Below are 16,628 nucleotides of genomic sequence, written 5' to 3' on the forward strand. Positions count from 1 at the left end.
TAGATAAATCAAATATAATTGCATTCACAATAATTTGATTGCACGATAGTGCAAAAAAATAGTTTTTTTTTCTATAAAAACATTGAAAACATTTTTGAGAATACTTTTTTACTGAGGTTCAAATTTTCATTCTTTTTAATAAATTGTTCTTCAATATCAACAGCATATATCATACAAAGATTTTTTTAATTGCTATAATATCATTTTTAGATAATTTGGAACACGTCATCCTTTGTGCGGCACATCGTGGCCGCCTTAATTTATTAACCGGGCTATTAAATTTTCCACCAGAAAAATTATTTCGTAAATTACGGGGATTCTCTGAATTTTTGGATACAACTAAATGTACCGGAGATGTGATTAGCCATCTTATAAATTCCACCAAATTCAATATAGAGCAAAGAAGCTTTCATGTGTCCATGCTTCGAAATCCTTCACATTTGGAAACAGTAAATCCGGTGTCAATGGGTAAAACACGAGGAATTATGCAAGCAATTCAAGAAGCTGCGTATGGAAATAAAACTGGGCAATGGAGTGATAAAGTTCTAAATATTCAAGTAAGAAATATAAAAATACACACATACACATACACACATGCATGTATATATACGGAGTCTCCAAAAAGTCTCGGAACGCTAAAATATCTCGAAAACATATATATATATATATACAGGGTGATTCAAAATAAGTATATTGTCCGTGAAATGACACATTTTTGAGTCAATTCTAAGACGATTTTTCCTTTGGCAAAATTTCGTCCGACGCTTAGTTTTCGAATTATTAAAAGAAGTAATTAACTTATAACGGGTCGAATACAAGAGGCAGGCAAGGGTGACGCGAATCATCGTCAGACGCGGGTGCTTACGCGGGGCGATCGCTGCGATTAGCTGGTCGCTACTAGAGTTTCCAATCCCGAAGACGATTTATAATCCCGGGATTTCGGGATATTTTGTATTATATCCCGGGATCCTGGGATCAATCCCAGGATCATGTACAGGAGAAAGTTGGATAATACAGGGTAGGCGAGTCAAAAAACAAAAAAACAGTTTATTAGTTTATTTAGTAAAAAAAATTGCCCCACTTTCCCTTATATATAAAAATAAGAATATAATTTTAATTTATAATTTTATTAATGTAATTAAAAACAGAATAATATATATATATATATATATATATATATATATATATATATAAAATTTATATTATTAATCAAATATCCAACATTAACTATTAATAAGAATCTTTTAATAGAAAGTTAAAATCAAACAAAACTTATTAAAATAAACTAACTTATTAAAATAAAAACTTATAACTTATTAAAATAAAATCTCATACAAGTAAAATAAAATCACATACAAGTAAAATAAAATTTAACGTTATCTTTTTTACGTAAAAATTAGAAATTATGAATGTAAACGCAACTCACAAATAAAGATAATTTTTATAAATTTTACAATAATTAAAACCTAAAATAAAAAATATAATTTCTATTAAATTAGAAATGAAAGATATAACTTTTACTAAAAAATTACTTTTTACAAGAAATGAAATATTTATAAACTATATACCTATATATCTAGTCTATATATCTATAGAACTATATATCTAGTCTATATACTTAATGTATATAGACTAGATATATTATAAAATATAATCTTAGTTTAGTAGTAATAAAAAAAACAATCTATAATATTAAAATCATTAAATAAAATTAAAATCAGTCTTGAAAATAAAATTATAAATAAAACTAAAGCTTTTAAAATTAAAAATCAAGATCTTATTTCGTTCTTTGGTTTTGAAAAAATGATCTTAAAAATAGTAATGCATCTAAAGTTGCATCCCCAAGTTGACTTCTGATCTTAGTTCCAATACATCCAGCTGCTGAAAACGCTCGTTCAGATTCCACACTTGTTGGAGGTATTGACATTAAATATTGATATGCCAAATCAAGATGATGCCCTCTTTTCCCAACTGATTCAAAAAGAGCCATTTCTTTTTTTAAGGTTGACATTAAATCATTTAATTTTTGAGTTTCTGGTTTTATTACTTGCATACTTTTTTCTATTTGTTGCTGAAATTTTTCTTTTAAAGTTAATGGCTCTTTTTCTATTATTTTTGGCTCACTTTCGTTTTCTGCGTTGCTATATGTTTTTTTTGCAATAATTTTCATTAGCGTTCAATCTTTCTATAATTTTTTTTAATTGTTTTCTAATAATTATTTGGCTAGGCAAAGGAAATAATTGAAATTCCTCTTCATCATTAAATGCGGGTTTATGTAAATATTGTAAAACTCCGGACAATTCTTCTTTACGTCTTTGGCTTATTCTAGTCTTCAAAGCTTGAAATATATTTTGAGCTAAATATGATTGTTTTTTGGATATCTCAGACATAAGGAGTTTAAGAACTGCATCTGCCGTACACAAATTTGCATCTCGACGACATAATGCCTCCACAGTTAATTTCACTGGAGTAAGCACGTCTATTATATCAGCAATTATATTAAAATCATCTTCCTCAAATATTATAGGAGATTTTAAATCAATCAAAGCTTTTTGTATGCATGTTTTCAAAAAAAGGAATCGTTCAAGCATTATTAAAAGAGAATTCCATCGTGTTTTACAATCTAAAAGGAGAGATAACTCTTTTCCCTTTTCTGCTTTCACATATTTTTGTAAAATAGAATCGTTTTTTGTTGAAGATCTCTTGAACAAGACAACAGTTTTACGTATTTTCTTCACTAGCTTGTTAATATTAATCTCATTCTGACTTGATAATTCAATATCTTTGTAAATAGATTCAAAGTCTAATCCCATCTGCGGATTTGTAAAATCTTCATCAACATCATCATTGCTACTGTAACAATCGTCTTCTATTTGTGAGGCAACTATTTCATTTGTTAGAGTTTCCGATATTGTAGTGTTTAGTTGTAATTCTTTATTTTTATTGTAAAGAACATCACAAACAGCTAGGTGTATACCGTGTGCTAGGCACAAATGATGTTCAGTTTCTACTATTCTTCCAACTTTTAGCATTATGTTAGGGCCATCTGTAACTATAGCAACTATGTCTTTTGTAAGTGAGATGCTGTGTTTATACAAACATTGCTCTAAAATATCTTTACATCTTTTGGCAGACATAGATCCGTGAATACGAATAAGACCCAAACTCCAAAATTTCTCTTTGCAATGTACATTAATATTCATATATCTTTTATTAGCTGTGGATGTCCATTCGTCAAAAGTTAATGAAAAACGCATTCCCTTTGCTTTGTATTGACATATTTCTTTAATTAGACGTTCTCGTATTTGCAATGAATAATTCACAACTCTATTACGTATAGTAGTGACAGAAGTAGGTAAATCATTATAACCTCTTGATATCAAAAGTTGTCTTAAATCTTGTGAAGTAACAAATAGATTAAACGACAATCCATCTAAAGCAGTCATCCGAGCTAAAATTACATCGCATGAAGATTTTTCAGAAGGTAGGAAATAATTGGAGATTTTTCGTTTCATTGGTGGCACTTCAACTTCACTGTCATTTATATTACTTGGTCCAGGCAAGTTTGAAGTGTTATCATTAATCTTTTTGTTATGTTTAGACATTAAATGAGTATGTAAACCTTTTGTACTGCCACCAAGGGTCTTTAACACAGCGTTACACTGTTTACAGTTTGCTGTTTTTCCATCTACAGCTTTTAAATAATAATACCATACAGATGTATCACATTTATCTTTTTTATGTGTAATATACGTAACATCTTGTTGTTCCATGTTTTACGAATTAAAATTAGTTTTTATATTTAATGTAAAAAGACTGGTAAAACGAGTACGTATTTGTTCTAACCTATAATTGTATACTGACAAATACGCGCTAGCGACATGATCATTTGATTATGCTGCCACCTGCCGCTTGCCACCGATAATTTACGGGTGCCGGTTATGTTATACGTACGCTTAAAAATTCTAAATAGTGAATTTTATAATCCCGAAAAATCCCGGGATTTGTAATGTTGAATCCCGAGTATTTTCGTAAATTTGACCGGGATCCCGGGATCCCGGGAACCGAGATCCCGGGATTGGAAACCCTAGTCGCTACATACACACACATGCGAATACATAATTCTCATTCTTTCTCTCCCTCTCTCTCTCTCTGCCCCTCACTCTCTGTCTCTCTCATTTGCTTATTCGAAGTTATTATTACTTTTACTAAAATTATTATTTACTTTTTATTGTTACACATTTTCACTTTAATTATTTTTTATATTATACCGTTTTTTTTTTTTTTACGAGAGAGGGGAAAATGCATTTTATGCATACTCACCGGGCGATTCGGTAAGTTATGTGGGACTCGAATACCAAGTCTATTACCAACTCGGTACTCCCTACCCATTAAAAATCCCTCTCTTTCGCTAATTTTCTCTAACACTGTTTATTTGACATCCCGAAATTTGTTTTGCACACAACACCAAAGAATAGTTATTATTATCTTGTTCGATATATTGCTGTAATTTTTTGAGAAATGAGTTTTCCAATAGATCGTACTTTTACTCAAATTGAACGTAGATATCACGTTGTAACGGTCGTATTTTCGGGCGTTTTTCGCAACGCAGATAGATCGCCGGTGCAAGGTTCGTGAAAATGAAAATACGCGATGTGTTCAGTTTAACGTGTTTTATTTTAATAACGTGTGTGTATGTACAGAGTAGGTGTGTGTGTATGTGTGTGTGTATGTGTGTGAGCGTGTGTGTGTGCGTGTGAGCGTGTGTGTGTATAATATTTGTGTATAATATTTGTGTTGTCCGATTAACTACGCGACAATAAATGCAGCTTTAATTTCGGTCTCGATCTCGAACGCCGGCTTGTGTTTATGAAGCGCGAGACGGCGCGTGTTTTTGCAGCGCTTTTTTCGCGAGGGATTCCGATGCTCCGAAAATCTCGAGTTCTCGAAATCGACAAGTATTTTCACGGAACTATTTATTTCTCGGCGCCGCGATTTAAAGTCCGCGTTCGGTTGATTACAATCTATGCGCTTTAATAACGGCGGCGGATGTCGTGATCCTAAAATACGCAGAGCGTTTAAAACGACGGTATCGGTGAAAACAAATGTATGCGCTCAGCGGTGGTTTGAGCGCGCGGTATAGGATCGTGTCGCGAAGGATGGATTACGCGATGCAGCTGGATCGAAAACACTCGATCTGAGGCGGCTCAGAGCTCCACCTTTTGTGAGAGTTCAGCTGCGGATCAGGTGGATTGCACTTGTGCGTCAGAAACGAGATCACTCGTTTGAGACGGAGCTCGCTCCACCTTTTGTCTTCGGCTACTTGTGCTTTTAATAGGATTTTCTGGATTGCTGCTGAAGCGTATTGCTTAGAGCGGATCAGGAAAATGTAATTAAACCTCGAAATGTGGCCTTTTTTATACGAGCTAATTGCCCGCGTCGGCGCGCAGGCGGTATACCCCTTCCGAACAGGTTTTCGGAAAACGATACGGTCGGGCCCGTTCGGAGGGGATCGGGTCTGAGCCGAACGCGGGCTTTTGCCGGTCGGCGGTCCGGGTCACATCGATTCTATTCGGCGATGCTCGGCCGAATTTGGATTTAACGACTTTGCGTTTAGCAAAGTAATCTTAAAAAAAGGTGGGTGCACCGCGCCCCTGCCTCTGCCCGGCGGATGTTCTGCCGGGCGGCAGCTTCTGGCGGGTGTTGTGCCGGGAATCGTAACGATGCGCTGGGATGCATCGTTACAACGTTCTAAAGGACAGAAATCCACACTAAATAATTAATCGAAAATTCTTTTTTATAAACTTCAACATAATCACATTCATTCACTCACTCGATAAGACGAGAAATTTACCAATGACTCTATGACTAATCACTATCAATTACTCTCGAATAATCACTGTTGGCAATTAAAAATCACTCGATTAAAGAAAGATACATGTTATTACATGACGCGATGACGCGACAACGCGATGATATTTACCCGGCAACAGCAAACAGTTTTTGGTTATGGTAGGTTAAGGTATTAATAGCGCTATCGAACGTGAATATGTGCTTCATTGAAGACGCGACAATTTAGCGTATAATATTATTATCATATGATATTTATACATCGTATGATATTTATTTTTAAAATTAATTAGAATAAATAAATGTTAATACTTTCACTATTAATGTTAAATATTATTTATTATTAATACTATATATATTTATTATTAATACTATATATTATTATTAAATATTCTTAAATATTATTATTAACATTAAATATTTATTTATTATTATTAAATAGTATTATTAATATTAAATATTTATTTATTATTAAATATTATTATTAATATTAAATATATTTATTTAATATTATTAATACTATTTAATAATAATAAATAAATATTTAATGTTAATAATATTATAATATTTATGAATATTTAATAATATTATATAGTATTAATAATAAATAATATTTAATATTAACAGTAAAAGTATTAACATTTATTTATTCTAATTAATTTTAAAACAAATATCATATGATGTATAAATATCATATGATAATAATATTATACGCTAAATTGTCGCGTCTTCAATGAAGCACATGTTCACGTTCGACAGCGCTGTTAATACCTTAACCTACCGCAACCTAGCATAACCAAAAACTGTTTGCTGTCGCCGGGTAAATATCCTCGTGTTGTCGCGTCATCGCGTCGTGTAATAACGTGTATCTTTCTTTAATCGAGTGATTTTTAATTGCCAACAGTGATTATTCGACAGTGATTGATAGTGATTAGTGATAGAGTCATTGGTAAATTCCTCGTCTTATCGAGTGAGTGAATGAATGTGATTATGTTGAAGTTTATAAAAGAATATGGTTTATAAAAGAAAAAAGAATTTTCGATTAATTATTTAATGTGGATCTCTGTCCTTTAAAATGTGATATCTACGTTCAATTTGAGTGAAAGTACGATCTATTGGAAAATTCATTTCCCAAGAAATTACAGCAATACATCGAACAAGGTAATTATAACTATTCTTTGGTGTTGTGTGAAAACAAATTTCGGGATGTTAAATAAACGGTGTTAGAGAAAATTAGCGAAAGAGAGGGGTTTTTAGTGGGTAGGGAGTACCGAGTTGGTAATTCGACTTGGTACTCGAGTCCCACGTAACTCACCGGATCGCCCGGTGAGTATGCATAAAATACATTTTTCCCTCTCTCGTAAAAAAAAAAAAAACGGTATAATATAAAAAATAATTAAAGTGAAAATGTGTAACAATAAAAAGTAAATAATAATTTTAGTAAAAGTAATAATAACTTCGAATAAGCAAATGAGAGAGACAGAGAGTGAGGTGCAGAGAGAGAGAAAGGGAGAGAAAGAATGAAAATTATGTATTCGCATGTGTGTGTATGTAGCGACCAGCTGATCGCAGCGATTGCCCCGCGTAAGCACCCGCGTCTGACGGTGAATCGCGTCACCCTTGCCTGCCTCTTGTATCCGACCCGTTATAAGTTAATTACTTCTTTTAATAATTCGAAAACTAAGCGTCGGACGAAATTTTGCCAAAGGAAAAATCGTCTTAGAATTGAAAATGTGTCATTCACGGACAATATACTTATTTTGAATCACCCTGTATATATATATATATATATATATGTATATATATACACTACTCAAAAGAAAATAGGGAACACTTTTTGTATACCGAGAAATGGGCTATTTTCAAACGATTGTAACTCAGCGAAAAATGATCATACAAAAATAAAAAAAAAAGCGTTTTGAAGCTTAAAGTTTCAACTTTAACGTACAATCGATAGTTTTTAAAGATCTTTTTATGTTTTCTCTACTCCTTAAAAAGGACACACCGTTTTTTTCCTTAAAATTACGTATTTTTGTCGCTCTATAGCTAGATAAGAAAAATTCTTTCGATAAATCCAACTCAATTTCCAAAAAGTATGATATTTTCTCTACAAAATGTTTTTTTTAAAACTTTCTTACGATTTTTTTTGGCTGAGTTACATGATTTTGAAGCTAAACCTGTGTTTTTCAGAGCAATTATCGTTACTCGGCGAAAAATCATCGACATTTTTAAAAATAGCATTTTTAAGCATGAAGCTTCAGCTTTAACGCGCTATCGATAATTTTAAAAAATTTCTTCATCTTTTTAGTACTATGCCCTAAGAAAGAAAGACTGTTTTTTCCTTAAAATTACACATTTTCGAGTTGCTATAAAAATTTTTTCTTAAAAAATTTAGATCAATCTCCGTAAAAATAACTTTTTTCTACAAAATTCTTTTTTTAAAAACTTATTTACGATTTTTTTCGGCCGAGTTACATATCTTTAAAAACAACTTTAAATTTTATTAAAAAATGACGTTTACCGCCGGCATTAGCGTTACCCAATGTGCACCACGTGGAGGTCGAGTTTTGCACATCATGTGTGTGTGTGTGCGTGTGTGTGTGTCACACAGCAGAGATAAGGACCCCGCAGTTCGTCACTTCTGCAGTATTTAAAGACTCCAAACCCTCTCTGCTGTATGTGTGTGTGTGTTTAATATTGTATTACCTTCTCTCTGCTCAATTACAGCTTGTAATCGCTCTCGCATGTTTATGCATCTTCGAATTAATTCCTGCGGAATTTCGTTCCAAATTTGTTTCAAAATTTCCGCTAAGTCATTGAAATTTTGCGACTGTTGTTCTCGACGTCTTCATCGTCGTTCCATCTCGTCCCATATATGCTCAATTGGATTTAAGTCCGGGCTGTTTGCGAGATGGTCCAGCAACGTAATGTTGTGTTCTTGAAGAAAACGGCGAGTTATGTTCGTCATTTTCTTCAAGAACACAACATTACGTTGCTGGACCATCTCGCAAACAGCCCGGACTTAAATCCAATTGAGCATATATGGGACGAGATGGAACGACGATTAAGACGTCGAGAACAACAGTCGCAAAATTTCAATGACTTAGCGGAAATTTTGAAACAAATTTGGAACGAAATTCCGCAGGAATTAATTCGGAGATGCATAAACATGCGAGAGCGATTACAAGCTGTAATTAAGCAGAAAGGAAGCAATACACAATACTAAACACACACACACACACACACACACACACACACACACACACACACACACACATATACAGCAGAGAGGGTTTGGAGTCGTTAAATACTGCAGAAGTGACGAACTGCGGGGTCCTTATCTCTGCTGTGTGACACACACATACACACGCACACACACACGATGTGCAACCTCCGGTTGAAATAGCATTTTCAATTAAAAATAGCATTTTCAAGCATGAAGCTGAAGCTTGCTATTTTTAAAAATGTCGTACGATGATTTTTTGTCGAGTAACGATAATTGTTTTGAAAAATACAGGTTTAGCTTCAAAGTCATGTAACTCAGCCAAAAAATCATAGGAAAGTTTTAAAAAAACATTTTGTAGAGAAAACGTCATGCTTTTTGGAAATTGAGTTGGATTTATCGAGAGAATTTTTTTTATCTAGCTATAGAGCGTCAAAAATACGTAATTTTAAGGAAAAAAACGGTGTGTCCTTTTTTAGGGCATAGTAGTGAAAACATAAAAAGATCTTTAAAAACTATCGATTGTACGATAAAGTTGAAATTTTGAGCTTCAAAACACTTTTCTTAAAATTTTTGTACTATCATTTTTCGCTGAGTTCCCAATCAGCAGACAATGTTTTTAAAAATGTTTTTTAAAATGTTTGAAAAATGTTTTTAAAAACATTTTTAAAAACATTTAAATCATGGGTTAAGTCCCCTTTTATTCATTACAAAAATATTTATTTTAACATTTGAAAAAATGTTTCGTTAATATTTGATAAATATTTATTTTAAAACGGTTGAATATATATTTTTAACGTTTAGAAAACGTATATTTATTATTAAATAAATGTATTTAAAATGTTTTTTTCAATAATTTAGAAATACATATTTAACGTTGAAAAAATATTGTTTTATATAGGTTTATTCTATAATCTATTGTATAATATAAATAAAATTTACCCCTGATATACATGCTAACTTAAATTTTTATTGTTTAATATTAATACAATGAGTTTTGGCAGCAATAAAATGGTTCATTATAAAATTGTACAATACAAAATATAGATTCTATATTGCTAATAATGTTAATGCTATATCAAATCTACAAATACACATTTTAAATTTTAAGCGAATGATATAAAATTATAAAATGTTAACAATATTAAATATATATCTTGATACATAAACAAACTAATAAAGATTATTTAACAAGAGTTATTTGTACATTTAAGTTATAAATTTAACGTATTTAATAAGAAATTAATTTTTTTTTCTTTTTTAATAAAATAACACCAGTCAGGAAATGAAAACTGAACACAAACATAAAAGAAAAAGAAAAATATATAATACTGTAACAAAAGTGACTTATCTTTGATCATATGCAATATTAGCTATCCTTATAATCGTAACTCATTGTTACTCGTCTTCATTATATATCTTTTTTATTGAAATTATATATCTTTTTTATTGAATTATTTTCTTAAAGATACTTAATTCATTATCTTCGTCATATACATTTTCTTCGTTATTGTCAGTTTTCATCTCATCTTCACTTGTAGTGCTGACATCAGTTGCAAATTTATTATTGTTCATGTCATCTTGATGCCTGTCTTGATGCCTGTTATTAAAAATACATCAATATTAATAAACAATGTTAACAGATAAATTTTGTTCATGTAGGGACAGATGCTTTGTCATATGAATTTAAATGCATATCAGGACAATATATGGAAAATGTACATGTAGTACATCCTCTAATATAGATATATCCAGATAGCCAAATGCAATGAACTTACGTTGAACTCACATGAATTCATGTGAGTTCAACGTAACAGACATAATGCTGTCTCACCTTGTCTCTAGTTTGTTAAAATTAGTTGCTTCAAGAATTATTGGCAACATGAGAGCAACCTCATTGCATTTGGCTATCTGGATATATCTATATTATGTTATAGATATGTATCAAATATGTATTATTTTAAATGTATCTGATATGTAAATGATATATTCAGTATTGCTGACATAAAGCCAAATCATAGTAATATATTGTGGTTTGCTGGGATGTAGTATTATATTGAGTATTACCTTATTGGCAAATGTAGAACACTTCAAAAATAGAAAATAGTAATCACGAATTAAGGCACAAAGAACTCGTGCACTGTCGTGCAGCCAGTTTTAACGTTAGGTTAACGCGCACTATGATCGTGCCACGTAATGGCGCGACGACTCACACAAACCAATCAGAGATAACCACATGTATTAATGCGCGAGAGCATTCTGCGCTCGAAACAATGGCTGCGTTCACGCATGCGCGCATTTATCTATAGTATACGTTACGCATACTATAAATAAATGCGCGCATATACGTGAAACGGAACGCAGCCAATTAATATTCACCATCATCAAATATAAAATATTTTTATAATCATAATTAAATTTCCTGCAAAGACACAACAGTAGTCAAAAGACACAACAGTAGTGTCTTGTGCTAAGTTCATGCAAACAACAATAATAAGACGCGTTTTATATTGTATTAGTATTAAACAATAAAAATTTAAGTTAGCATGTATATCAGGAGTAAATTTTATTTATATTATAGAATAAACCTATATAAAACAATATTTTTTCAACGTTAAATATGTATTTCTTAATGATTGAAAAAACATTTTAAATACATTTATTTAATAATAAATATACGTTTTCTAAACGTTAAAAATATATATTCAACCGTTATAAAATAAATATCAAATATTAATAAAACATTTTTTCAAATGTTAAAATAAATATTTTTGTAATGAATAAAAGGAGACTTAACTCCATGATTTTCAACATTTTTCAAACATTTTTAAAAATATTTTTAAAAACATTGTCTGCTGATTGGATTATTGTTGTTTGTATATAATAATGATTTTAAAAAATATTTATGTAATGTTCATTTAATTTCTATTTCATATTAATTATGCCAAATATAAATAAATATTAAATTAATGTTTAATAACTGTTAAATAAATATTTTAATAAATTATATTATATTTGGCATAATTAACATAAAATAGAAATTAAATAAGCATTACATAAATATTTTTTAAAATTATTATTGAAAACAAAAAATAATGTTAATGTAAATGTAAAAATATATATTAAATAAACATAACATTATTATTTTCTCTAAATTGCTATTTTAAACGAACGTTTCATAAAAAATAAATATTAAATAAACATTAAATAAATATTATATTTGTAATAAATTGTAGAAATGTACAATTAATGAATAATAAATATTAAAAATATATTTAAAAAACATTCTCTGCTGGTTGGGTTACAATGGTTTGAAAATAGTCCATTTTTCGGTATACAAAAAGTGTTCCCTATTTTCTTTTGAGTAGTGTATATATATGCACAATATATATATATATATATATATATATATATATATATATATAATATATATATACATGTATAGCATAATATTCAATGAAAAATAGGAAATTCTATTTAAAGAAAAGTTGATCTCCATATAATCTAGGCATATAGACCAAATCAATGGTATTATCTTATGTTTCCCTTGAAGTAATAAAACTTTTATATGTAACATTTCTTGCTTACTTTATAAGATAACAGTCTGGAACAATTAAAATAAAATACCCTGTATATACAGGATATTCCATTTTTATTTTCGGATCAAATACCTTGATATCTCAGTATTTTAGAAAAAAATGTTTCAGACAATAGTTATATGGCTTTAAGGGGAACATAATGATAGACATAATAATTTAATTTTGGGTAGTCATTCGAAGGTCACTTTTAATATTTTTTAAATGAACTCTTATTTTTAATTGCATATTCTTGTAGCTTACCTCGAAAGCTTTTCAATAATTAAGTACTTTTTGTTTCGCAATTTGCAAGTTATAACGCTTGAAAATTATTATACAATACCATTGACACTAGCATTATTTAAAGTATATCGCATGGAAGTGCACAGGCAGATTTACATTTTTGTTTATGTGCGTACATGCATGAATTCATGCCTGTGTATATGTATGTGTATCTGTGTGTGTGTTTGTGTGTCAAGTTACACATGAATAAGTTTTTATCAAAATGCATGTATTTATATGTATGTATATACTTTGGTAATTAATATCATTTATTTTTATATTTCTATATTATATATTTTAATGCAAATTATAGAATGTTCCACGGAAAATTGTTCAAATTAATTAGTTCTCATTTTTCAAACACACATAAAAAGAATAAGAGAAATAAAAGATTTTCTAATAGAAGACAATTTTGTGACAGTTTTAATTAAATAGACTAAAGATCTCAATCGGAGATATTTTTATTATTTAATAAATATTTATAAAACATCAAAAATTGAGAATCTAAATGACATTTTTGAAGCGCGCATTGTCAGAACTGAAACAGAAATCAAATTTCCTTCAGAAATTATAGAAAACTTTATAATAAAAGATCAAATCTTTTTAATTACAATTAACACAAATTTTATAAATAGTCCAAATGATAAATTAATAATAATCAAAAAGAAGGTTATTTTAGACCAAACAAAGCGCAGGTGGTAATGCGCGACAAAAAATTTTTTTCAATAATTTTTTATAAATTTAATAATTCTTACAAACGTTTCGGTCCCTTTCGAATCCTCTTCAGTGTGACACAATAATATTCATGTCAGATATAAAAGATATGTCAGATACAAAAATAAATAAATGAAAATTACTGTACAGGTCGAAGGATAAGATTGTAAAAATAAATACAGTCAAACAAAAGAAATACCGTTAAGAATTTAAAATAAAAGCAGAATAAAATGTAAAAACCGCGGCGCAATACAATATCTATTGTTTTCAAAAACGCTGTTACCTAACAATCCTCATCGTCCCACGCAACTTATAATCGCCCGCCTTTAAAAATCATTGATGTAATTGTTCCCACGAAAATATTGGCCACCAAACTTATTGAAAACACACCCCATCGAAATCTATCCAATCTGATGCTTTTCCCAAAGAACGCACGTTAGAGAAAAGGATCCCATGCAGTCAATGCTCAAGCGACAATCCTATGGCAAACCAATGGTAAAATATCTATAAAGGAGGGTGAGGGGGGCGGCGGAAGGAAATGATAATTTTATTTAAAAAAAACACAATCATGAAATTGAAATTGAGAATTGAAAATGGAATTAAGACATAAAAATATTGTAATTTTGAGTTTGTTGTCCGTCTTTTGTTTTTACAATGCCTTATATAAAAAATATTACGGACAGGTTCTCTTTTGTGGCAAAATCGACAAATAAATCAATGGCGTACGTGATCCCAAATAAATTAAATAAAATCATTAAAAAACACAAGGATCTTATACCTATTTACAATTGCAGTAACGTAGTTTACAAAATTAATTGCAAGGAATGTGATGCATCATATGTGGGGCAAACCAGCAGGCAACTTATGATGAGAATTAAGGAGCATCGCCTTAACATAAATAGATCTTCGTCGTTAACTGCAATTTCTGAGCATTGATTAGAGGAACATGATTGATTAGAGGGACATGAATTCGATTGGGAGAACATACGAGTCTTGGATAGAGAGCCGATGTTTAAAAGGAGGATGATTTCAGAAATAGTTCATATACAACAGCAAATGAAACTATCCCATTTTAAGGAAGTGTGAGTCGAAGCACCTCTTTCGGTATTAAAGTTTAACTCCCTTTAAGATTACGCTTCTGTGGCTCTCCTCGTTTTTGTTATATTTCTGTCTCCTAACAGTTTGTTGTTAGCTTCGAGTCTATTATCACGCATTTGAAATTCAATTCTGTACAACGTAATTTCTGTTTTACCTTTCAACTTTTCTGTAAGATAATTCTTTTTCCGTTGTTAGTTTTCTATTAATTAATTTACTCGAAATTTCAATATTTTCATGGTTTAATTCCATTTTCAATTCTCAGTTTCAATTTCTTGATTGTGTTCTTTTTTAATAAAATTATCATTTTTCCCTCCCCCCCTTAACAAATATTTTATCATTGATTTGCCATAGGACTGTCGCATTGATTGCACGGGATCCTTTTCTTTAACGTGCGTTCTTTGGGAAAAGCGTCAGATTGGATGGATTTCGATGGGGTGTGTTTGAGCGTGAGTTTGATGGTCAACGTTTTCGTGGGAACAATTACATCAATGATTTTTAAAGGTGGACGGTAAGTTGCGTAGGATGGTGAGGATTGTTAGGTAACATTGTAGCGTTTTTGAAAACAATGGATATTGTATTGCGTCACGGTTTTTGCGTTTTATTCTGCTTTTATTTTAAATTCTTAACAGTATTTCTTTTGTTTGACTGAGTTTATTTTTACAATTTTATCCTTCGACCTGTACAGTAATCTTCATTTATTTATTTTTGTATCTCTTTTATATCTGATATGAATATTATTGTGTCACACTGAGGAAGGTTCAAAAGGGACCGAAACGTTTGTAAGAATTATTGAATTTATAAAGAATTATTGAAAACAATTTTTTGTCATCACATTTTTGTATTACCACCTGCGTTTTGCTTGGTCTAAAATAATCTTCTTTTTGATTATTATTGACTTTATACGATATTATATTTTTTGAGATGGCATTAATTATGAAAGAAACTTCTTATACAATACTTATACTTCTTATATAATACTTATTCGTTTTAGAAATGTTTCTAAATAACTAAAATATTTTATAATCTGTTTTTAGAAACATTTTTTTTGGGTTTCACTTTAAAAAAATTGAAAAAATGGTTGAAGAAATGTTTTCATTTACGAAAAAAAGTTTGTTCTTTCAAGGAATTAATAAAATAACATATTTACATTTACAGAGTATCTGATGTAATATTTCCCATCAAAAAACACAAATAGATATCGTTAAACTGAATTAAAAAGTCTTATACTATTTTGTAAACAGCCATGTAAAATTTCGAGATATTTATTAGAAAGATTGATTAAAGAACAATTGTAAAGGCGAAAGCCATAAAACTGTAACTGGATACTAGGTGAAGCAGTGAGGGAAGGATTCATATTATCGTATCCTAGAGCATTCTACTTATTGCTTCACCGCGCGTCTAAAATCAGGTTATAGTGGGATGGCTCTCGTCACCGCGCGCTTCTACTCACACAGATTAATCTTTTTTTATTAATTAATTTTTAATTACTCCCAAGATCGAAAAACGGTAGAGGACTCTCCTACTGAGTCCTAACCCGTTCTACTTACATATGAAAGATTCGATTATTACTTTGTTTATTAAAAAAATAAAAATTATAATTTAAAAAAAAATCTATAACCTGATCTTTCCACACGGTAAAACTGTGGGCGGGGCGTTCATCAAATGTGTAGCTATAAATAATACCGAAGTGCCGCGCGTCGTCATCGTGTTTTGAAGAACGCCCCACTTAGCTCCTGCTCTAGTTGCACACGAGAAGTTCGGCGAATTATTACTGAATATTTTGTATATATTTTTACCACAGTTTCAAAGCACTATATATTTGTCCTTTCTTATAAGAATTTATTAAAACTTAAAAACACTTATTAAGATGTTAACATTAGCGTAAC

The 16,628-nt window shown here is 30.5% G+C and overlaps 1 protein-coding gene across 1 annotated transcript in view; it reads left to right on the forward strand.

The window, feature by feature from the left end:
* LOC105254757 (probable 2-oxoglutarate dehydrogenase E1 component DHKTD1 homolog, mitochondrial) overlaps positions 1 to 16,628 on the forward strand; it is a 100,051-nt gene that overhangs the window by 19,898 nt on the left and 63,525 nt on the right. The window contains exon 4 of the mRNA XM_025408408.1: positions 211 to 557. Coding sequence (XP_025264193.1) covers positions 211 to 557 — 347 coding nt within the window. The remainder of the gene's footprint in view (positions 1 to 210; positions 558 to 16,628) is intronic.

Source organism: Camponotus floridanus, unplaced genomic scaffold, assembly GCF_003227725.1.
Source record: "Camponotus floridanus strain SB8 unplaced genomic scaffold, Cflo_v7.5 scaffold209, whole genome shotgun sequence".
Classification (NCBI taxonomy): Eukaryota; Metazoa; Arthropoda; class Insecta; order Hymenoptera; family Formicidae; genus Camponotus; species Camponotus floridanus.